A 24498-nucleotide genomic window follows, 5' to 3' on the forward strand; every position below is an offset into this window, starting at 1 on the left:
AAACATGTTGGCCACAATTACTGGCACCCCTAGAAATTCTTATGAGTAAAATATATCTGAAGTATATTCCCATTCATGTTTTACATTTTTTAGTGCACCTGGGTGACTAAGAACATGAAATTGTTCAGCCATGACTTCCTGTTTCACAGGGGTATAAATATGAGGTAACACAATACACTCTCACGGCAAAATCATCAGGATTCGTACAACGTTTCTAAATTTGGCTAATTCCTATGATATTGTGCGACTGCACTCATTTGAATTCCTCCGACTTTCACTTTTTACGTCTTTGGCTGCAGTGACGTCGCTGGACATCGTTTCCATCTAGTACGTGAAAATTACTTGCTTCTGTCACACACAACAGCTTCCTATCATGTTTACACACTCTACTGATTGGTTAAGTTTAGATAAGGGGTTTGGGTTAGTGCATAAAATGAATAAATATGTCCTTAATGCCTCGTGTGCGGAACTCGCTCTTAGACATCCGAGAATTTGCATGTGATGAAGTTGTACGAGTTTATGCAAACAACATCGTGCGAGACCATACGAAATAGCCAACTTGTAAATTATGTAAATCACTTTTCATGAGATCGGGTTGAGCTTCACAAAATGGGAAGTGGCTACAAGAAAATAGTAAAAGCATTGCAAATGCCCATTTCCACCATCAGGGCAATAATTAACAATTTCCAATCAACTGGAGATCTTAAGAATCGGCCTGGAAAAGGACATGTGTCTATATTGTCTCCAGTGAGGAGGATGGTTCAAGTGGCCAAAGAATCTCCAAGGATCACAGCTGGAGAATTGCAGAAATTAGTTGGGTCTTGGGGTCAGAAAGTCTAATAAAAAGCCTCTGCTCTCATCCAACAGCAAACTCAAGCGTCTTCAATTTGCCAGACACTACTGGAACTTCAAATGCGACCGGGTTCTATGGTCAGATGAAACAAAAAACAAAAAAAGAGCTTTTTGGCAGCAAACACCAGAGATGGGTTTGGCGCACACAGAGATGAAGAAGTGCCCAATGCCCATGGTTAAATGTGGTGTTGGATCTTTAATGTTGTGGGGCTGAGAAGACTCAGAGCTGTTATCTTGGCAAAGGGAGATTGCAAAAAATATTGAATAAAAGGGTGCCAATAATTATGGCAAATGCGTTTTGGAGAATAAATATTTATTTAATAATGAGATATTTCCCTTGTTTCAATTGTTTTACTTCAATTAAAGGTTAGATTTTTGTGATTTTCTTTTTATGAAAGATCAAAAGGATAAATAATGTCGATTTTTTTTTTTTTTTTACAGCCTTTTTTGCTCATATTTACCAAGGGAGCCAATATTTTTGGCCATCGCTGTATATAAAAAACAATTTTGATGAAACTTTTTTTTATCATTGCCACACAATCTTAAACACACTCACAATGTGTCATTTAATGATGTGATATATTCAAATGAACTGAATGTCTTAAAGCCCAGAGTATCCTTGAACACTCAATGACTTCCTCATGGAAGGGTTAATAATCATCACCACGGTCACAGGCTGACATACAATAAAAAATTTCTCATATGCACAAAAAAAAAAAAAAAAAAAACAAATGGACAGAGGTGGAACTAAGTGATGGCTGAGGCCATGTGGCTTTTGTTACATAGTTTAATCAGAAATAGTTTTTTACGTTTGTAACAAAGTATGTGTGATACATATCTTGCATTATTTTTTAAAAAAAGGAGAGGAGCACTGTCTCCCCTTTATGCTGTACTGCTGTTTGCTTTTTTAGAATGAAGTTTTCAAAAGCCAAAGGCCAAAAGCCAAAATAAATAAATAAATAAATAAAATAAAAATGATTTCTGAATTGTAGTGAGTGAGATAAAATGACATTTAAAAAAAAAAAAAGAAAAGAAAAAAAAGACCCAGATATTTTTTTTGTGTACTGTTTGAATCAGAATTTTTGGTTACCCTGTGTGTACATTTATGTGTGTGTACATATTTGTTTTAATATTCCTTTGCATGCAAACGTTTTAGTAAATAACTTGAACTTAGTGTTGGCAAAAGAGCTTCAGAAATCTGAAAACTTATGTTCAGTTGTATGATGAAAATTACATTATGGTTCAAAGTACAAAAACAATCCACAAAACCAGACATGTGAAGTGTATTTGTTAACTGCTACAGGCTTATCCTCTATATAATCTAAAGTTATGGGTAAAATTGAACGCAGCAAGAAATGAGAGTACATAATACCATTTTACTCAATTTGCATAGAGACTTAAACAGTATGAACAAGTTAAGAAAACTGAACCAAAACAAAACATACAAACAACCGCACATGTGGTGATAGCATTTGAAACCCACCATATGACGCAGGACAGGTTTCAAACTTTTTTGTTGTTGTTGTTGTGCGTCTCTGCAAAGCACAACACGTTGAAGACACAAATGTAATGTAAATCGTTTTTTTTTTCTTTCAGTTCTCATATCTACAAATGGAATCATTAAATTAGTACGATACTGCAATGGTGAAAAAGTGATCTTATATACATAGAAGAATTGTTTTCACATTATACACAAATCATTCTACAAAGCAGCAGTTTGTTGCAAATGACATACCTTTGAGTAACAGAATTCACCTTTTTTTGTGTACATTGCTGTAGGGCTAAGATGGATCTTTTCCTTATGTTCAGCATTACCACATACATTCAGTGTTGACTACTATTAAAACATAATACTGTTTTATTGACAGATACAGCAAATAAAATATTAAATATCAAACTAAGTCTTTGGCAAACGTGGTATAAATTACATTCACTTCACATTTCCAGGAGTGTATGTATGCACTGTTTCATGTCTAACCTCAATGTCCCACTTAGCATTTAGAGAAATTTTTGTTCAACCACAGAAGGGTTACATGTATGTCTACCTCTCAGGACCATAGCCAAACTAAAAAATAATACATTAAAAAAGCTGTAAGGCATTTGTTGAACTTGTTGTTGTACAGTTGATGACTACTAATGATTATTTTGGGACTGAGACAATCAGAGTAATCTCAGTTACACAATTCCAAAGAAATCCTTTGATTCACAATGAAGGACAAAAAGACAGATACTAGTTTCTAATGTAGAGTTTAAAAACAAATGAACAGCAAATGTATTTTTGTCCAGTGCTGCTAGAGTTAGAGTAGGCCGTCATACTTAAATATAACATGTAATCTGACAGACTTTAGAAGACAACTGTAATTAAACTGTACTTAAAAATCCAGTGATGCAAAATAGTGCAAACGAGAAAAGAGCGTCACCAATCATGATATTGGAGATTACACATGATATAATGGAATATCCTGAAAATGTATGACACACACAAATGCACACACGCACACAAACCATCAGCTAAACCAAAACAATAATTTAATAAACTGATTTCTTTTCAGGTCATGTACAGTTAACTTTTTTAGTGTCTATGACCTGATTTTTCTTTTTTCTATTTTGCTTTTTCCCCATTTTGATTGTGTATCACAGAAAACATTAAATCATGAGTCAGAGATGGCTTCTCCAAGACTTGTCTGTTTGACAGAAACTTGAGCAAATTCCATACTGCAGTGTTCTCTTTATGCTCTATAACTGAGTCGTACAAATTGCTGTTCTGTCTGTGAGAGGTAAGACACTAGTGAAATGGTAGGACATGGGCAAATTACTTTAAAGGCCTCAGGCAACCTTGTGTGTGATCTGTAAGCGATTCTAAATACAGTATGTAAAGGAATGTACTGATTGATTTAAAGAGAGAGAGAGAAAAAAAAAACAACAACACATCAATTGTTACTTTGTATTCTTCACACGGTTTGTCTTTTTTTATAGCTTGTATAATATATATATATTTTTGTAGAATCTTTCAAAGTCTTTCAGGAAATAGTTCAGTCATTGTTCAGTGATTCAGAGAATGAGGGCCTTAATGTTGATGTTGCATGGGGGGGGGTATAGTTGATGTCTGGGGGGGGGGGGGGGATCCTGCTGTTGCTTGACCCTTCTAATCAAATCTCAGCCCCATGAAACTGACGATCGTGTAGCCATCTTCAATCCCTCTGACCTTAACGGAATTCAGACTGGTACGATATGGAGGCCGCGGCCATGGTCCTGCAGTTTGATTGGGTTGCCATGGTAACTAGTGGCGGTCATAGGCAGTGGCAGCAGTGGGAGGGGCGGAGCCCCGGGATGCGGCACTATAATAATAAGGGGAACCTGGAAGTTAACAGAAGAGCGGAGCGTTTGAAACCACAGAGTGCACCACAGCAAGAGACCACTTACGCCCACTCCAAAACAGGAGGAGTTCAATCTTAATTTGATTGCATTAAGCAAGAGTACTAAAGAGTAATTGTTTTATGTTCCTTTTTCGCTTAAAATAATTTTGTTTACACAAAATAAGATGAAACAAAACATCTGATTACATTCTTTAACCTCATACTTGCAAAGGGCTTATGCATGTCTCAGCTTAATTTAGAGATGCAGTGTATTATGACCTCAGTAATCAAAAAAGAAATACAATTTTACCCAGTTTAGTAAAGCTGTATGCAAATAATGTCATTGTAAAATGTGATTATATTAATCCCACTTTAAAGTGACTAATCCCATAAGGGATATGCAAAAAGGGTTAATACTCACTTAATAATGCGGGGTTGCTGAACCGCCAAGCATCATTGTAGGTTGTGTACTGTGGGTGAGAGTAGGGATTTCCTGAAAAGTCACTTCCTAAAATAAAAGAACACAAATCACAGGTTAGCAATAAATAAATCGTGTGACAATACATTGCAATATCTGTAACATAAAGTAATGGCATATTGGATAATCAAGTATGGTGTTTATTTTTTTTTAGGGTGACACATCAAAACTGAAGCCATGGTGAACTTGCATTAGGAAATGGTATTGTTTTGCTGCCCTAGCTAGCAGATGGCTTGCCCTGCCCTTTCCTACGCCCTGGTGCTCGGCCATTTTGGCTGAATTTGTTACATTAATCCCAAGCAGGGTTTTGAAGTTTCTTCCTTTGATTCTGCTGTTGTGCCCTTAAGATTTTCTATTCTCTGCCCGCACCAAAGCCTGGCTTCAAAAAACTCCCTAACGGATTCATTCTCGCACACACTCTCGCCCCTTTTTATACAGCCGAATTCGACTTTCAGGAAGCAGCGCTGTCCATGTCAGTGAGCAATACTGTTGGTCCCCCACGTTTCTTTTTTTTTTCTTTTTTTTTTTTTTACGAGACAATAAAGGCAGGGTTTTATATGAAGCTGGTGAGAAATGGCTTTTTCTTTAACAGTGTTTGGGGTCTGTCACTAAATCTTAGTCGTTCGAGGGCCAGATGAATGGAAGTGCACACAAAACCCATGGCTCTAGGTTTTAAGAGGATTTCTCAGCCTGTGTGACCAATGAAAATGAATCTTTGATGAAAACATATTTGATGTACCTGTAAAGATATGTTTGTCCAGCAAATGAATCCTGTCACTGAATTAAATTTGCTACTGCAAAGTATTCATGTTTGTGGACCATAGAAGCCCGAGACAGACTTGAATCTATCTGAGGCACTCAACAGTGACCGAGAGAAGAATCCCTCTCTGTGCCTGATGTAAAATATTTGTTTTCCAATTTTCGCACACTGTATGTTTGTGCTCAAGCACTACGAGGCCAACTTGACCAATGTTATCCCCTTTCAAACCAATGATAACTGCTCTATAGCATCTTGTTGTACTATACGGTATACAGCTCTTAAGCAGTGTGTATGGGCACTTGTATGTATGTTTGTGTGTGTATTTGTGCTGTTTGGGGAGAGGGCACCAGTCTGCTGCCAAATTGCATCCTGTCCTGGCAGTGAAACTCAAGTCAAGTCCCTCTGAGAGATAGTGATTTAAATATTTACAGGCCTTCACGCCCGCTGTTTTGTGACCCTTAACTGTTAGCTGTGAACCTGAACTGCAGGTTAAGTAGAGGGGAAAAGAGATATGCTCTACAGCACTGGATGCAGGGGTGGAGAAAGCTGTGTTTATCGATGGACTGTGAGTGCATCGAATGGTGGTTGGGGAGGGAGGGAGGGGCTTTATGAATGCTGGTACCTGAGTGGAACTGAGAGGAACTGTCCTATATCCCACACTTATGTCCCTGATCACTTATTGAGAGGTGCTAATTTTCTCCTCAAGAGTCAATAAACTGAGGCTCCTTCTCAGGTTATTAATGATTCTGAGCAAGCTCAAGATTCACTCTGACCATCACCGTCCTTAGTTAGACTGCAGCCATCCTGCAATTCGGCCTCCTCATTAATCTTATCCTTATTAATATTGTGTTCCTCATTAATATTATCCTGTTTTATAAACATTAGCATCACAAGAAATGTCATGGGCAATATGTTTGTAGCTTTTGTGTCACTTCTCCTTAATGGGATAGTTCACCCAAAAATGGAAATTCTCACATCATTTACTCACCCTCATGACAGTCTAGATGTGTATGAATTTCTGCCTTCTGATGAACGCAATCTAAACGTTTTAGAATAATATCTCAGCTCTGTAGGGCCATACAGTGCGAATGGTACAAAAAAGCTCATACAATGCGAATGGTACAAAAAAAGCTCAAAGTACTCCATAGTGGTTAAATACATATCTTCAGAAGCGATATAAGTGTGGGTGAGAAACAGATCAATATTTAAGTCCTTTTTTATTATAAATCTCCAATTTCACTTTCTCATTCTTCTTTTGCTATTGGCAATTTGCATTCTTCGTGCATATCACCACCTAATGGGCAGGGAGGAGAATGTAAAGTAAAAATGGACTTAAATATTGATCCTTTTATCACCCACACCTATCATATCAGTTCTGAAGATATAGATTTAACGACTGGAGATTCAAAATTATGGTCACCATTCACTTGCATTGTGAGGGCCAACAGAGCTGAGATCTTCTTCTAAAAATCATCATTTGTGTTCAGCAGAAAAAAGAAAGTCATTTACACCTGGGATGGCATGAGGGTGAGTAAATGTTGAGATAATTTTCATTTTATAGGTGAACTATCCTTTTAACTCTCACTTTTAGAATGTTCACTGACTTTCTACACTAACATATTTAAATGTATAAAACAACAAGAAAGGAAGATTTGTGCCAGTGAAACCAAATAAGGATTAAAATAAAATGTAATATTAATCCAAGATTGTTAACAAATCACTATATATTTTATTTGCCAGATTAAGTAATTCTGAAAAAAAAAAAAAAAAAGAAAAACAACTTCAGGTTGGATGACCTCAGGTTTCCAGAAGATGATCAATTGTTGAAGATTGTTCACTGAAAATATTACGAGCTCTCCTAAAATTAACGTCCTCATAAAAGCAGCAGTTACACTTACCAGGGACCATTCCAGCAAGTGTAGAGGTGGGGTAGCTGCCCTGCCCAGTCGGGGGAACGTGAGGTGGGTACCCTGGTAGGGTTGTGCTTGCCATGTCTCGACCTGTAAAGAAAGTAGAAACTGTAAGAGCAAATCCACAGCCCAATTTTATATATATTATGCATTTTATAATATATGTTATATAATAATTATTTATTATCTCTACAGCAGTAAAGTAAAAAAAGACAGGCAGAATTTTTGATTTTAACATTAATACCATCATACAGTATGGTACCTTATTCTTCAAATACAGTTTCTTTTTGGTATGTTGTGAGAAACAAAAACAAAAAAATTATACAGTGAACACCACATATTTTGACACATTAAAGTTTATGATACATTGAACAAAGTGGAAAAAGTGCCCTAAGCATTGAACTACTTGAAAGTGACACCCTAAAATCACCTTTAACACCAGCCACATCCATAATAAACATACTCAAACATGTTTTTGTCAGTCCTGTAACCCTATTCAATACTTTCCCTGAAAATCTGAGAACTTCTGAGCACAAACAAAAAGCAACAGCTGACTTTAAAGACAAATAACTAAAAAACTCACATCTGCCAAACAAGCAGTGGATAAAGATCACCTTTTCTTAAATTCACAATTTCAAAAACTGATGACCCTGCAAAATGGGAAAACACCTCAACAGCTTTTGCCACTCAGCCTTTAAACTTCCTTCATTACACAGAGTGGCGCTGCTGGCCTGTGTGTTTTAAAACGCTCGACAGAGAGAGAGGCACAGAATGCCCTCGGCCTGCTGGTGGCATCACTGCTACTCAAAAGCCTAGAATATCACTGAAAGTGAAAAGCGCTCCATATTCAGTTCTGTAATTGGAGGTGACGGCTAGCAGTCCTGCTGGATTTGCTGGCTCAAACATTAGAGCACGTAGGCCTTCATCAGTCCCAACTGGGCCCTCGCAAGGTCCCGCATCATTGTTTGAAAGAGGACCAGTGAGGGTCAGTCCTCCCCCAGTCCAGCGATTAACAAGTAGACACCAGTCAAAGTCGCTTACTGTGTATTGGTGGTTGACATATAATGTGTCCAAGGACTTTTTTTTAATCATCATTAAGATTTTAGGTTAAAAAATAGATTAATGTATAAGGGAAAGTGTATATTTTGGGTGCTGTGACTGGTCACCAGTTCTTCTACGTTATTAATTACCTTTTTGCTTTCACTATTTAAAATAGTTTAATATGCTTTCCAAAAGTATATGAACTTCCTGTATATAAGTACACATAACACAACAGGACACTATGTGAAAACCTGTGCCTTATTGTGCACCTTAGTCTAAAATGTATTATTAACTAATGAACTCTACAAAATAGAAATATATATATATATATATATATATATATATTTTAATTACGAGGAGCTAAAATTTTGTAGCCATTTTTTTTTTTTTTTTTTGAACAATATCTAAAAAATATATTAACAAAATTGCACTTACAGTGTATGTGACAGACACACAATCACACACTCACATATTAATGAGCTTGTTGGCAATACTATTGCACATCCGAAACAATAAGGACTTTGTAGATGTGTAACTAAACCATTACAAAACATCACAGTAGAATAGAGACAAAAGTATTAAAGGACTACTTCTTCCAAAAATGATAATTCTGTCATCATTTACTCACTCTCATATGTTTCAAAACCTGTTTGACTTTTGTGAAACACTAAATTAGATTTAGGTAAAATGTTATCCTCAGTCACCATCCACTTCCATTGTATGGAGAAAAGTGAATAGTGACTGAAGCTGTCATTCTGCCTAAAATCTCTTTTGTATTCCATAAAGCAAATAAAGTCATATTGGTTTGGAACAACATTAAGGTGTTATAAATGACAACAGAGTTTACATTTTTGGGTGAACAATCTTTTTAATCACAAAGTCGCACTGGCCTACAATAGGACAGTAGCTGTCTCCCCCCAACCAGCGCAGGTTACGATGTTTTTTTTTCCTTCTTCTTTTTAGTAGGGCTGTACCTGCTATAATAGACTGGCTTGCATACTGGCCGTAGCTGGGGGCATGATGGGCATATGTGCCGTAGCAGGGGGTGGAGGCATCTACTGACAAGCTGGGCTGGAGGGGCAACAGTTCCGCTAGACCCGAGACTGCCAGTGAGGAAGGGGTGAAAGGAGCCAGGGAAGCCTCGTGTGGCTCCTGCTTAACACACATGGACGATGAATGTGACTCTGCCAGGTGGAGAAAAACAACAAAAAAGCCACACACACACAATCAGACAATGCACAATCGCTCGCACTCAGCAAAAAACAAAAATGAATCATGACAGATGGAAGTAGTGAATGGAAGCAGTAAAAGAAAGGGAAAATGAAATTTGGCTGACAGTGTTTGGTGTTGTCATAATGCTACGTTGCATTTAGGGGAAAAGAAGGATTTGCACGAAGTTATGACCCAGTTCCTCGGGTGTGTTCAGGAGTTTTAACACAATCTTCTGAGGCATACGTTTACAACAACAACAACAACATAAATATATTTCTACATGCTCGAAAGGATTTAGACGTGGTGAAAGCCAGCAAATGTTAGTGTGTGCTTGTGCAATGTGGGTTTTTGTGTGCATAAACTGAGAAGTGAAATGGGGTGAAAGGGTATGTGAAGGGTTTGCCATGAAATCACACAGAGCTCAGGTGGACCAATCCACTTATAATTGCTGTAAAGATATCTAAAACATGTATAAAATCCAAGAGTGAAAATATGACCTTTATTGTAAACAGATCAGACGAACCATTGTTCATTACTTTGGTCTTTTCCATCTAGTTTTTCTCAAAGTAAAACTCTGAATGCAAAGCAACAGAAAATGTTCTCCATAACAGTAGTCGTCTATCATATCATCAGCTTTCTGTCTTAATCTAAATAAAGGTAAATTTTTTTCCAACCTGATTGAAATTATCCTTCAAATGAGCTAAAAAAAAAAAAAACCCTCACTTGTTAGGTAATCTATTCAGAAATAAATTAATGAATGTATCTCTCTATAAAGGGGTAAACCATTTTTATACAATATCTCTAAAATAACATCAGCAAACAGCAGCAATACTAGCAGATCAATCATGCCTAAATAGTGAAATTTCCCTAAGGTTTGGAGACTCAAAATCACATCTGAAAACAAAAAAATCCTACAAATGGCAATACCGCCCCTTTGAAACCCCAACCTTAATATCATTTGGCTGATGAGGTTTGGCATTTTTCATCTCCATGGTTTGCCACTGCAGCTCAATCAATCAATGTATGCTCTGTCTTCATCTCTCTCTCTCTCTCTCTCTCTCTCTCTCCCTCTCTCTCTCTGTCTCCACTCATCCTCTTTAACATCCTGTACTGTTAACGTAGTCTGTGGGGAGGGCTCTCAGAGCTTCATGATAGCCTCATTAGTTGCTTCCCAACTATTGTTGTTTTACAACCAAGCTATGAACGAAGAGTCCCTCATTAAGATAAGGCCTCCTTGTTGTCAGACGCAACCCTGACAACCCTTTCTGACCAAATGCCAGGAATTCAGGCAACTTAACTGGTCTCTTTCCCACACAAATCAATGGCAGAATTTCCTTTCCAGTGTAGGTCTGGGACTAACAGCTGAATCTTGGTACAGCGGAAGCAAGATAAATATGACTTTTTAATCGTGAGATACATGGTGAAGGTAACGTTTTGTTGCGGTTGTCCACACAAGGGGGTTAAGAGGCAAACTGAACATCTAAGCTGTAAAGGGAACAGCTCGGATAACTATATTTCAGAGAGGACGATGAAGGCCATAAAGCCTAACTTCAGAAATAAAAACCTTAGAGGCCAATAAAGGAGAAAGGAAGAGAGGTTGTCGGAGGAATTAGGCCGTTGTAAAGCAGACAAGGGCATATGCTACACTGACCGAGGGCCAGTGTTCAAGATCACTGAACTCTGAAACTAATCAGAGGTGGTGTTGCTTATTGTCCTGGAGACAAGCAAGACCTGCGAAAGGAAGTCTGTCAACCTCCTGATTACTGAGATGGAAGATAAACAATGGTCTATGTGGAGGCGCATCACATCTCAACATGAACCAGAGCTATAGAGTTCTCCATGCCTGTCTCTTGCAAATGCATGGTTTCACATGGGTGCAGAGAGAAGGAGAAGCAAGAGAGAAAGAGAAGCAGGAGAGAAAGAGGGATGACTTCCTTTTTTGAACTCAACAGCTCCAGCAAAGTCACCTGCCTTTTAGTCTTTAGAGATTAAAAATACTGTATTCACTGACAGCTCTGTGTTTGCAACAATAACAAGCACTGAAATCTTTGACCTCAGTTTTCGACATTCCTTTTTTTGGCAATTTATCACAAGCCCACAGAAGAAGAAAAAAACAAGTAATTGACTGCTTCATCCCAATCAATTACAACAATGTAATTTTTAGACAGCCAAACTGCTTAATACAAGTTCTAAAAGTCATTCATTATCAAATGTGTGCTCAAAGGTTAGTGTGCTATTGTGAGGATGCAATAAACATTAATTTGGGCACTAGGGCCTGCCGGGGCTCAAGACAGAGGCAGTTTGTCACCAGGCCACACATCAGGTACCTCAGCCTAGCCGGCAGCGTGTTGTTTGCTGCTCACTGGAGAATAGCGGGCCACACTTAAAAAATGACTCTCTGGTGGATATATTTCAGCCGGAGTTCATCAGCAGCATAGGCTGACACAAAGCAGTCTTTTCTTTCACTCTGCCCGTGTACGCTGCTTTTCTTTCTTACTTTTCTTGCTTCTTGTGTTTTTTTTTTTTTGTTTTTTTTTTTGCAGAGGTTCCAGACATGGAGCTCTGTTGCTCTATTTCTCTTCCACCCACAACTCCGAAGAGATTTGGAACAAGGGGGATCCCTTCAGCACCTGCTCAGGTTTTCAGCGGATCGGAGGGGTGCCCATTTACACGGTACCATCCTACTGGCACCACGAAGACTTCCATTATACTGCTCGGCAGGGACGGCGCTTAAGAATCTGCACTAGTCATTCATTGTAAAGGTATGTGCAAGCGGCCTTTTTAAAAGGCAAGCCATATCTGGACAGCATCCAGACTTTTTACTGCAGTTTGAATAAATCATGCCATTGTTTTTCCCTCTGTGGTTAATACATGAAAGTATGGAATGTTTATGACTCATAAGGGCAAGTTTTGCCTCTGATAAGTCTAAAAACAGAGCAGCAGAATAGCCACTCATACAACTCTGCCTAGCCTTGTCCATTCTGGCATTATTCTATTTTAAAGAAACATCATAAGTTTCTAAGGTAGAAATATCTGTACTATCTGTAATATATGTTTTTAAAATGTGTGCATAAAATTCTGTTATTAACAAATGCTAATGCAACCTCATACAAGATTTTGAATTTCCTCAACGTAACTGACTTTTTAATAAAGTAGATATCATCCAGTGTCTGTTCTAAATTTCAAAGAATTAGATAAGGTGTTCTTCAAATGCTTTTTTTTATTATTTATATATATATATATATATATATATATATATATATATATATATATATATATATATATATATATATATATAAATTTAGGTACAGAGCAGTAACCCCTAAAAGTAATTGGGTAAATAGTGAACACACACAAAAAAAAAAAAAAAAATGCCTCATAGTGCCCTTAAAATTCCAATTTCTGTTTTGTAATGAAGAGTTCATTAATCATTCATCTTTAATAGATTATGCAAATCTCACAACATAAAATCAACAAGATCAATGGCGGCATGAATTTTAATTGGCTCAGGAAAACATTGCTGGGAATGAGCATAATCTCCAGCTCTATCCAATGAGAGGGAGTAATTTATTTAGAATTGGCTCTCAGTGTAAATGCGTAAGGTAATTTAGCACCTCCTTTAACTCTGTTCTTATTTCTATTTCCAGTTCATCACATGCTAGTACACCATAACATTCAGTTATTGCACAGTCAAACTGCCTCACGTCCTCAACGGTTTTTTTAATATACGTATATATATAAATGAAGTTATTACAGCCAAAACTCATTTAGAATACAACATGTAACAGTTAATATTTAAGTATCTCAAGAAAGGCTATTTGGGCCTAGCACATTCTGAAACAGATTTAAAAATGATCACAACTATATTTGATTTTTTATTTTTTTTTTATACAACTTCATCTTATGATTATAACTTAAGAACTTTAAAATCAACAACAACAATACAAACTTAAACAACCATTTGAAAATCTTTCTGCGAGGGAAGTTTCCTATCCTCTATCAGAAGCAAGAGGTGGTCTGCACTAAGACCCCCAGTGTGTCCCGTCCCAGGTGCAACAAAGGCCACCTGCCACGAGGGTGCTTCCCAGACCGAGACTGCTTTAATACAAAGGACAAAAACACACCTTTCTTCTCCAGAGGGCCAACTTTCTGCCGGGAACTCTACCTCCCACATGTTACAGAGGGGGGAAAAAGCCCTTTCTTTTCACATAACATTATCCAGCTATCATTTGAGAAGGGGGCACAGCAATTTTAAATCATCCTGTCCTCCACCTACACAGAACTCATTGGCTTTGATGGTGCCTGCATAATTATGTGAATTTTATTAAAAGCTCAGCGTATTAATCTCAGCCCGTCAGTTGGCTATCAGTAAACTTAACCTTCTCTGAGGTAATAAAAGCTGCAACAAAGAAACAATATTTCAGTTAGCCAGGCTGACATTAACTATTGCATACCAAGAGAAGACAAGGAGAGAGAAAAAACACTGCAGCATTGTAAGCCAAACCGTGCTAGAATATTTCTCTCCATATGATCCATATGAGCTGAAGACTTATATTTACACACCCATGTTTACAAAATAATTCTTGCCTTGCTTTAGAACGGTAAAGTGTTAAAATTATTCACATTGTGCTTCCCCGGTATTGGCTGTCAACTCTCTATCTCATCACTTTGAATGTTTTGGGCCTTCCTTGTAAGCAACAACACCTGTCTGTTTCGATTGTCCCTCTCTTACACTGTCCCTTGGAGCAGGCAGCACCAATCCATTCACTTTAGATCAACATTTCACATTTCAATCTCATCTGTCATCTCGACTTATAAAGCTCACTTAACTTTTCAACGCACATAAAAAAGTCACATAGTCTAAAACAATGCTGAATATGAACCTCCTGCCAGCTCGGTAGTGAGTCTTCTAATGGTCAGCCGTGATCCAGCGCTCTTACCTGTCACTACCGGGTAGCTCTGTGACACGCTGGAGCCCAAATCTGAGCTGGCGCTGGTTGACAGACTGGGCTTGACTTCGTCGAGTCCAGGGTTCAGTGCTGGTAGCGAGTATTCATTAGCCTGCCAATGAGGGGAGGGGGACACTTTAAGTAGATATCCCTTGTGATCCAAGCATCACTTTTACTGAGGTGTTCTATTAGAAAGCTTTCTGCCTCTGAGCTGCCAGTCCAGTATGTCATTCTCATAAAAAGATTGTACTAGTACTCTAGTGGGGTGATTTTGGTGTTTTTCTGCTTACAGCTTTGACCTTTGGAAGGAAAAGTATTTTTAAACAAGGCACCGGGTATAGACGAGTTAAAGGGATAGTTTGCCCAAAAATGAAAATTGTTGTTCTAAAACCGTATGACTTTCTTTCTTCGGCATGTTTGGCAGAACGTTAGCCTCAGTCACTATTGTGTATGTTTTTCCATAAATGAAAGTCATTGAGGCAAACATTCTGCCTAATTGTGTGCGTGTGTGTGTGTGGGCAGGTTTAAGTGGTTTACGAGGACTTTTTTTAGGTTACAAACTGGTAATTACAAGGGTGTTATGCTATAAATGTGGTTTATGAGGACATTTCTAGTGTCCCCATAATTCAAATCGCTTAAAAAACATACTAAACGATGTTATATTGAAAATGTTTTTGTGAGTGTTGGGTTTAGGGGTAGGGTTAGGATTAGGGTTAGGGGATAGAATCTATAGTTCGTACAGTATAAAAATAATTATGTCTATGAAGAGTCCTCATAGTGATAGCTGCACCAACATGTTTGTGTGTGTGTGTTTGTGTGTGTGTGTGTGTGTGTGTGTGTGTGTTCCACTGAAGGAAGAAAGTCAAATGGGATAGGAACAACATGAGGGAGAGTAAATGTTGACAAATTAATTTTTATTTTTTAGAATGGCTGCTCAGTTACTTTGACTTTATTATTGGGCAACTAAAATCCATTTTACTAAAGTTTTAGATTGTTTTTATTTCCCATAGTGAGAGTAAGCGAGAGAGTCTGTAATGTGCATGTGGGTTTTGGGGAGAATAAATGTGAACTGTGTGCATACATTAAGGTTGTGAGCGGGAGTGAGAGTAGGATTTGGAACAGACTGAAAGGAAGGGGTGTCAGCTGTCTCTTTGTGCTTGACTGCAGTCATTCCCCTGACCAGCCAAGGGAGGAGACTAGTCCGCTTTGTTAGATTACCAACATGGCCTCGTTTCGAGAAACAGAATCAACCATTTGTAATTGTTTTCTTTAAAATGAAGTAAAGACTAAAATAAAACTGCTGTTTTGAAATAATAACACATTGCTGTTTTCTGAATTTGTACGCTGGATTATGTTTTAAGAATAAAATGTATTATTAAGGTAACTGAATTAAGTTAATAAATCAAGTTTTTTGCTCTAGTTTGAATTTTAGATTGAGAACGGTTTTCTTGTAACAAATGCAACAATTTCCGGTTACTATGTTCCTTATGTATTGAAGAGTGAGCATACATATGTCCACTCCTATGAGTATATGTCTCTGTGTGTGTGCATCTGTGCACCACAATAGGCCAGTGTCCCAATGGGAAATGCTGTGACCTCAGACTTGTCTGTTTCTATTCCAGATAAACTCTAATTGTCTGCTACAAATGTTCAGTTGGCCAGTAGCGGATGTTCCTCTCTATTTGGTCTGGCCTCAGATGCACAACAGCTATTTTATCATGCAGATAGGGGCAAGTTGGGCGTGGGGCAACTGAAGAGCCATCTGAAAAGGATGACCAAATGGCTGGCAGAAGTGTGGGAGGGGTGAGCCCATTGAGTTTAGCATTTCCAAAATGGCAATTTAATTCCCAGCCTCACACACCAGACATGGCTAATAGGTCTGCTCTTTCAAGAGTTAAAAAGGGGCACAAAAAACGGACCAATAAATGGGAATGTAGTCTGATTAATATTACATTAAATTAAAAGTGATTTTTCTGGACTGTTCCAGGGCTGTTTTTCCCCATGTTTAGCATCTTTCCTTGCCTTTTTTAGTACCTTCTTGGCTTCTCTTTTTGATTGTAAGTCATTTCCAATTCGTTTTGGTATTGATCTTCCAGTAGAAATCAGTTTTGTAATTAGCTGCAAATTAGGCCCTCTACTAGGGGTGAGGACTGTCCCCCTGATTTATCACAAGTGTAATTCTCCCCGATCGGAAAGAAATTAAAATGAACTCAATTAGGCCACTGCTTTTGCTTTATGGGCCTCTACTTGGAGTTTCAAGGGACAATTAATGGTTACTGGTTGTTTAATAGTATAATGAAAGTAAATAAAGGTTATCTATTTTAATAAGCCAAAAGCTTTAAATAAGAGGTTGTATATACAAGGTTTTTTGTGTTTATTTTTTTATTTGGTTACATACATTTAGCAAGACCTTATTTCCGACTGCAGCAGAACTCCAGTGTAGTAGACATTTAACGTCAGTAAAATGTAAGTCTATGCTAGAAACACAGCTACATATTTTGGTATTTGTTGTGTGCCATTATGTTTACATGGAGTTTTGTCAGTTGTTTTTAGTTCATATCTGTGGATTCATGTTATGCAAGTGAATATATATATATATATATATATATATATATATATATATATATATATATATATATATATATATATTGATGTGCAAATAATAAAAACTAAGGTATATTAGTGATGCTTGGGGCAAGATGCATCAGTTAAAATGCATTTGTTTGGGTGTAAATTGTAAAGTTAACTGTTTTTACTGGTTTAACATAAGACATTTTATTCAGAAAAATTAAGTATTTTTTTGTTGATTCGAATAAACTCTGCTCTCTCTCTCTCATAAGTATTTAAAATTATTGATCACACTCAATTTAGTTCTTCAGACTGTCTAACAACCTCCTGGTTTTAAGTTAACATGTTTTTGTCACTGGCAGGAAGTAGGCTATTTTGGCTTACTTGTTAGTATTTGTCCATTAGCCTTAATATTACTGACCTGCTCTGGCTTGATGTGCTCTGACGTGGGGAAGACGTCGGGGTATGACGGCCGCTCAAACACCCGGTCCAGAGCCTCCAGCTGCTGTTGAGTGAAAGCATCAGCCCTCAGGTGCTTCCGTAAACTCTCCACACTACCCTGAGAATCACTGTTTGGGCCAGAGCCATCTGAACCATCTATAAGAGGAGAGAGGGACAAGGCCACATACTAGTACCAGTCTTTATGGTCCCATTTCTCCCCAGGGCAGGCACCCCCACCCTGTCCCCCACACCTCACCACAGCTCAGTTTAGTGCTGTAGTGCACCTCTCAGCACAAGCGGAGAGAGCAGGGATGAAAGATTGGAGTATATCAGCTCAAATTCAGCCAGCACTAGCCTCAAACTGATCCTAATAGCTGTAGAAAGACGGAGCACATGAGGCTGGGAGAGAGAGAGAGAGAGAGAGAGAGAGAGAGAGAGATGTGGACAGTGCAAAGAGAGTAAGTGGGAGAGAGAAGACCCACACCTCCCCCATCCCAGCTCAGCATCAGTGCCGTCATCATCTGATAGGCCTGCAGTAATTGATGGATTACCTTCAGAGCAAACATATACTTGTTGTTGAGAATGCCATGTGTTTTAGCATGAGCAGTAGCAAACTGGGGGTGGGGGGGGGTTCTCTTTTCCCTGTCAGTGGCTGGCAGAAAATGAAGAGCTATTATTTAAAAGGCACAATTTCCTTTAGAATGTAATGCTGCTTTCATGTTCAGATTGCTTTTCCCTAGAAAAATGGGAGGCCATTCCCAGCTTGAATACAATTACACAGCTTGACTGCCAGCTTATGCATTTCCTTCTCTATAAACAAATGAACAGTTTTCCCCCAGACCGTGACCTTTCCCCCATCACCCTGCCAAAGCAGGTAGACTTCCTTCCGCAGTGCCTCATTTTGCTCCTGGAAACCCCTCTGCAAAATGTAAGCAAATGTCCGTGCAACCTCGGCAGCCGTGCCTGCAGCTTCCAGGCTCTAGTTGTGGAGGGCCTTTTTTTGCTTCCTTACAAATCTGTCATTCTAAATTTGCAGCAGATTATGTTCTCTCCTCTGCGAGAGCATAGTGATATATGATATGCAAGGCCCCTATTGATTGCCTGATCTGGTGGCAGGAGAGAAGCGAAATGAACTTGAAATGAACATCATGCCTCAACTCATTGTGCGTATAATACTCTACTTAATCCCACATTTTCTGTGGTATGGAATTCAATTGATCAATCATGTTCCACTGATAGTACCATTTCAGGGGCTTTATTGCCATTCTACCTGCCAGCTTGACCTTTTTTCAGTGGCTGAGGCCACAGGATGAACTGACTTTCAGGTGAAATAGATCCACGGAGAGCTGTGATAGGAGATTGGGAGATATTGTGTGTGTGTGTGTGTGTGTGTGTGTGAGTTGGTTTGTGTGGTTTACAAGGACATATATTTAGGTTATAAACTAGTAATTACGAGGGTATTATGCTATAAATGTGGTTTATGAGGACACGCCTAGTGTCCCTGTATTTCAAATGGCTTTAAAAACATACTAAACAATGTTTTTTTGAAAATGTAAAAATGCCAAAAGGTTTCTGTGAGGGTTAGGTTTAGGGTAGGAGTAGGATTAGGGGATAGGATATATAGTTTGTACAGTATAAAAATCAATATGTCTATGGAGAGTCCTTGTAATGATAGGAGTACCAACAGGAGTGTGTGTGTGTGTGTGTGTGTGTGTGTGTGTGTGTGTGTGTGTTTAAGCTACAGAGGGGCAATTTTTTTCTCTTCCTATTAATTCCTGTTGTGGTTGTTTTGTTTTTTTCTTCTAGCATTATCTGAGTCATTCCATGTATTCCATATCTGAGTGCAGGCATTTTTTACAGACAGCTCCCTTGGGGGCCTTCTATAAGGCTGCATGTTGTTGCCGTATAAACCTCAATTGTTCTCTTTGGTATAGAAGAAAATAGAGTCATTAATTACGTTCTATCAGCTGGTCTAAGTGCAAACTGCGATCAATAAGCAGGCGTTTGTCATTTGCTTCGGTGCAGCATGTTTCCCATACTCAAAAGCCGAAAGCGCACAGGGCCGCAAGTTGACACAGGGGACAAAGCTGCAGTTTGAGCTGTGGGGGGCTGGGCTAGGTTGAGCTGCTCCACGTTACATTACAGTTAGAGGAGATTTAGGTTAGACCAAGGTTATATCAGCTTTTCACGCACACATTTGACAACTGTGGTCCAAATGGAATTTTTGTACAATTGTTTTGTATATTGAATATTCAATTTAATGCTGCTTCCTTTCAGAGGGATCCACTGTTAATGCAGTTATTTCATCTGGACTATGTATATGGCTTAGCTCCTGTTTACATCAGTGCTTTCCCTATGCTTGCGCTATATTGATTTCATTGGAACACTTGAGTGTGTTTGTTTTGACATCCCATTGCATTAGCACTCTGGTGCTATGGGACTAGAGCTCTGTCAGATCAGATAACCAAAGTCCATAAAACATGCCTCCCCTGGGCTTCCCCCTCTGGAGAGCCCAGTTCAAATAAAACTAAGAACAAGAGACAATCAAGGGCTTCTCATGGCGAACTTGTAATTTTAATAGATTCCCTGTACATACTCATTCATCTGTATTTTTTAAGTCCTCTCGATTATTTCAAAGTAATCATTTATAATTCTGAATTTAGCATGAGATGAACTCATGCATTAAATTAATTACCTTTAAATTTAAGGAGTTTTAGGATATGTATGTGTTTAGGGTTGCCTGGTCAGGTGTGACATTCTTTTAAGAGCACAACACAGAGTTTCCTGCCTTGATCTCAACAGATAAGACTGCCTGGAAGAGAGAGCTTTTTGAAAGAAATGAAAGTTTCATGATCCCTATAACCCATGACCTTATACCACCCATCTCTATTTTTATGTATTCTTTTAATCTTATGGATCTGATTACAATCTGTTGACAAATTTGATTTTGTATGCTTGCTTTAACACTAGGAATTTGTGTGGTGCACCTTTTGAATATGCTACATTTAGTTTTCTAAGAGAAAATCTCCTAAATATAAAATCTATGGTGCAGCAAGGTTGCACAGCAAGTAACTAAATCAGAAGAAGACAAGACAATAGCAGAAAGAGCAAGAGAAGGAGAGAGAGAAAGAAAGAAAGAGAATGAGATTGAGGTGGCGGCAGCAGCAGCAGCAAAACCGGAGCTGTTAATTTCCTGTTATGTTACAGCGGTGTTTAAAGGCTTTATTAATTCAATTTAGCTGTGCTGAACAGTCTGCAGGCAGGCAGTAGGAGATGCGCATTCTCCCCTTTTCCTTTTTTCTTTCTCAGGCTACCGCTGTCAACGTGGGTTTCTCCTCTCACCCATAACAGACATCCTTTACTGTACTCACACCCAGTCCGTCATTTAGTACATCAGCCTCATGTGACGCAGCGTTCTGGAACGCAATTAATGAACGCATCTCTCCCTCACTCTCGCTCTCTTTCCTTTTAAGATCTGCGTAATGCAGCGCACCATTAATTCTCAGCATCAGCGTTCATAATTGACTTTTCTCTGACACGATTCCTCTTCGAGTGAACCACCCTGTCCTTAGATGTTTTCATGCTGCAGATTTTCGAGGCATCAGTCGGCTGGCTGGGTGGCGGGTCTGCTTGAATGCAGATGTATCAGCAGAGCGAGGGCACAGACCTTTTGTGTCCTTTGATAAGGAGCCCGGCACCTTCTTCTCTGCCGGTTCCGCTCTGCAGCCTCGCTCAAATCTGGGCTTTCTCTTTCATACAGAGGCCATGATCATGATGAGATCGGTGGGATGTTCTTATTCGATTTAGACTGAGGCCAATCCATTTCTTGGTTTGGATGTATTTCATTTCTATTCTTTTTTAAAGTAGAATCCATATTGACACAATAGAATCTCACTAGCCATGAAATGGAAGCACAGGTTAAACCATTCTTGCTGTGGGACAAACTATTTTAGCATGGGGATTTGATGTGTGCTGGGCTCAAAGCAATACTTTCAGAAGCTACAAAGTAAAACTTTTTTGCGTTCTTGTACCATGATGGCACAGACTGCACAGATGTAATCTCTTTATTGCAGTAACGTCAAATAAATACACTGCTAGGCCTGTTAAATCATCCAACTTTAATTTCGTTCTCATATCAACACACTTGTCCACTCCCACAGCTAATTCAAGTGTCAAGTTGTGTTTTTTTGTATATAATTTATTGCAACTGGCCTTCAAACCTAAAACTCCCTTCTAGCTTGTGTTTGTTGGTCTGGATTTATACTGATAGAAGAGACAGAGAAGAGAGCTGGGTCACAACAACCTGCTAAGCAGCCAGCACAAGCACAGGTAAGAACAAAACCGTGCAGAAATGCATTCTCTATACACAAAGCATGCCTGTATAGTAATTAACTCAGTTCATTCATTTGTGTCATTTTGTAACAAAGTATTAACTTTGACAAATGAGAAATCCCAAACAGGCTTAATTTCCCTCTTTTGCCATTAATGCATTTGGCAAGAGAGGCATTCTATTTTCCATAATGAGATAAACAAATAAATCTGGCAATGGATTGAAGGGCCTGTGAAGGCAGCAATAAGGTTGAGGCGCATTCTCTGTGTGCTGGCATAATTGGTATCACTGCTTGCAGACATATAAACCAATCTTTACACAGATAGGGCTGTGTCTCTTTCTTCCCCTTTAGGCTATTTCTTTTGTCTCTTCAATAGCTTGCACATCCATGATAGAGAATGGGGGGTGCTAATTTGTGAATTAATAGCTTTTCTCTGCAGAATTGCAAATTCTCTTAAATGTCACTATGTTCAACTTGCGGGAAGCTATTGCCACCAAAGAACTAATCTTGGGAGCAACACCCCCCCCCCCCCCCCGCCTCCCTCCCTCCAATGGTCTGCGCCACACTGAACGTCACCCGGAGCTGGTGAGCAACACGCTACTTTTAATTTCAGTAACACATGAAAATGACAGATTAATGACTCTTATGACACCTATGTCCCTGAAGCTCCTCTCATAAAGACCTGGTGTACATAACACATGTCGCACTACTTTATCTCTATATCACTTTAGTAATTGGGAGCTTTTTTTAAAGGGCACTATTATCATCAAATAAAAAGGCTGCAGAAACCTTACCTATGTCCCTTAAATCAAGCACTGATGGCTGCAAGAAGTAACAACTGCTCATTACATTTCAAAATGATCCTGGTGACTTTTTTCCAGAGAATTGTCTGGTTTTAATCTAATTTACATATTACATGTGTTACATGTGTGTGTGTGTGTTCCAAAGTGAATTTGCGCTGCTCTTCCTTCACCTAAAGTCGAATTAGCATATTTTCTGTTATGTCATCATCTAATGAAGGGAAGATTGGCTGCACCCAGCAAAATAAGACTCAGGTAGCCCAAGGCTGCTGGGCTGCTATGAAATTGAAACCATACACTGGCTGCTGCTCTGCCTCCCTGATGTCTCAGTGTGAAATAAGGGCTAAGTTTAAATAACACAAAGCTTTTGGACATTTGGCACTGTATCAAATAACCAGCCATGAGGTCTTCATTAGGGACACGGCATGACATGTGCACCCAGGATTACTGCCCTACAAATATGTTGCTACACCTGGAGAGATCTGCATAAGGTTGAATGATGCCAAGCAGAAGAAGGCAACACGCTGACAACAACAGGAATATTTACTCCAGTCATTATAATGATAGTCAAACAGAAAATAATCCTAACTGAAGCAGTATTAAATTTGATATTGCACACACAATAAAATCGTGTTTTCCCGCCATGTGTTTCATGATGCAATTACACTCAAACCCCGTCATCCACTCTTCACATCCTGTCAGTTATAATCAAACTAGGATTAACTACTAACACCAGCATTTGGCTGGATAAATCCCCTCTCACTCACTTTATGCCCCTTCTCTGTTTTTAGAAACAAACAGTCTATGACAGTGACAGCAGATAAATGCCACTACATTTTCAATAAGAGCATGCCATGCTGTTGCAAATGTGATTTGCCATAGTTACTTTCTCGCAGTCTATATACTATATGATCTAGAGCTCTCTCCAGAAAGATATCATTAAGCGTCAATGTGCTTGGTCTCATCCCCCTCCCCTCGACACATACACACACACACACATCCTCACAGAGCACTTGATCAGACTCGAGTGGCTCGTGATTGAGCAAGCAAAGAGAAGGTGGGCTAACAGAACTTACAATATCCTATTTTCCTCCCATCCAAGTGGTTGCCACTCCAGAGAACTAAAGAGATGGAAACATAAAAGAAGCAAGTAACCCTGCTTTGATAAATGTTTTAAGAGATCATTTCCAACCACTTTAACCTCCCTCCCTTTTGACTACAGCACTTTCTGTGTTCCTGTTTGGCCCAGTGCCACATGGATGTTTATTCACTAGCATTCAAAAGGTGATTGTATGAAGAGCCGATCAGCCATTAGGCCTCAGGCAGTATGCGTCCTCTTATTTAGAAAGAAAAAGAGAATGTTGGCATGAACAGGTTGGCAGCTCCCTTTTTTCCACTCTTTCAGTTCTTCAAACGCAAAAATACACAGCCAGAAAATCTTGTGAGGAAATGCCTGTTATAGAAAATCCTTTAGATTTAATTGTTTTTAAAGTCACTTATAATCCATACAATTATTTAGTCCTAAGTCAGGTAGTTTTTGCTATATATATTATAGCACATTTTTTTGCAATTACCAAATGCATCACATTGCTGATTTAGTTGTCTTCAAGTCTGTATTATTTACAAACACATAAAGCTGTAACCCTGACACACTACCTAAGCACAATACTGTTATGATTCTGACCGAGTAATAGTACCTCATGCTATGTAGGCATATTCTTGTTTGTGCAGGTACTGTATCATCAAATAAAATGTGCTACAGCCTAGCAAACAGTACAGTATCAACCAGTTGAAATAGTG

At 38.7% G+C, this 24498-nt stretch overlaps 1 protein-coding gene across 10 annotated transcripts in view; it reads right to left on the minus strand.

Annotated features, from left to right (window-relative positions):
* Positions 1 to 2417: 2417 nt before the first annotated feature.
* LOC127411791 (paired box protein Pax-2a) overlaps positions 2418 to 24498 on the minus strand; it is a 29347-nt gene continuing 7266 nt past the window's right edge. For 4 of the 10 annotated variants that reach the window (XM_051647558.1, XM_051647561.1, XM_051647559.1 and 1 more), the window contains 6 exons: positions 23775 to 23819; positions 17548 to 17723; positions 14550 to 14670; positions 7345 to 7446; positions 4630 to 4716; positions 2418 to 4190 (listed from right to left, as the gene is read on the minus strand). In XM_051647558.1, the coding sequence (XP_051503518.1) occupies positions 4069 to 4190; positions 4630 to 4716; positions 7345 to 7446; positions 14550 to 14670; positions 17548 to 17723; positions 23775 to 23819 (653 nt within the window). In that variant the 3' untranslated portion in view covers positions 2418 to 4068. Of the gene's footprint in view, positions 4210 to 4629; positions 4717 to 7344; positions 7447 to 14549; positions 14671 to 17547; positions 17724 to 23774; positions 23820 to 24498 lie in introns of all 10 variants that reach the window. The other 6 variants (XM_051647564.1, XM_051647562.1, XM_051647565.1 and 3 more) reach the window with 3 other exon arrangements.

Source organism: Myxocyprinus asiaticus, chromosome 21 (assembly GCF_019703515.2).
Source record: "Myxocyprinus asiaticus isolate MX2 ecotype Aquarium Trade chromosome 21, UBuf_Myxa_2, whole genome shotgun sequence".
NCBI classification, from domain to species: domain Eukaryota; kingdom Metazoa; phylum Chordata; class Actinopteri; order Cypriniformes; family Catostomidae; genus Myxocyprinus; species Myxocyprinus asiaticus.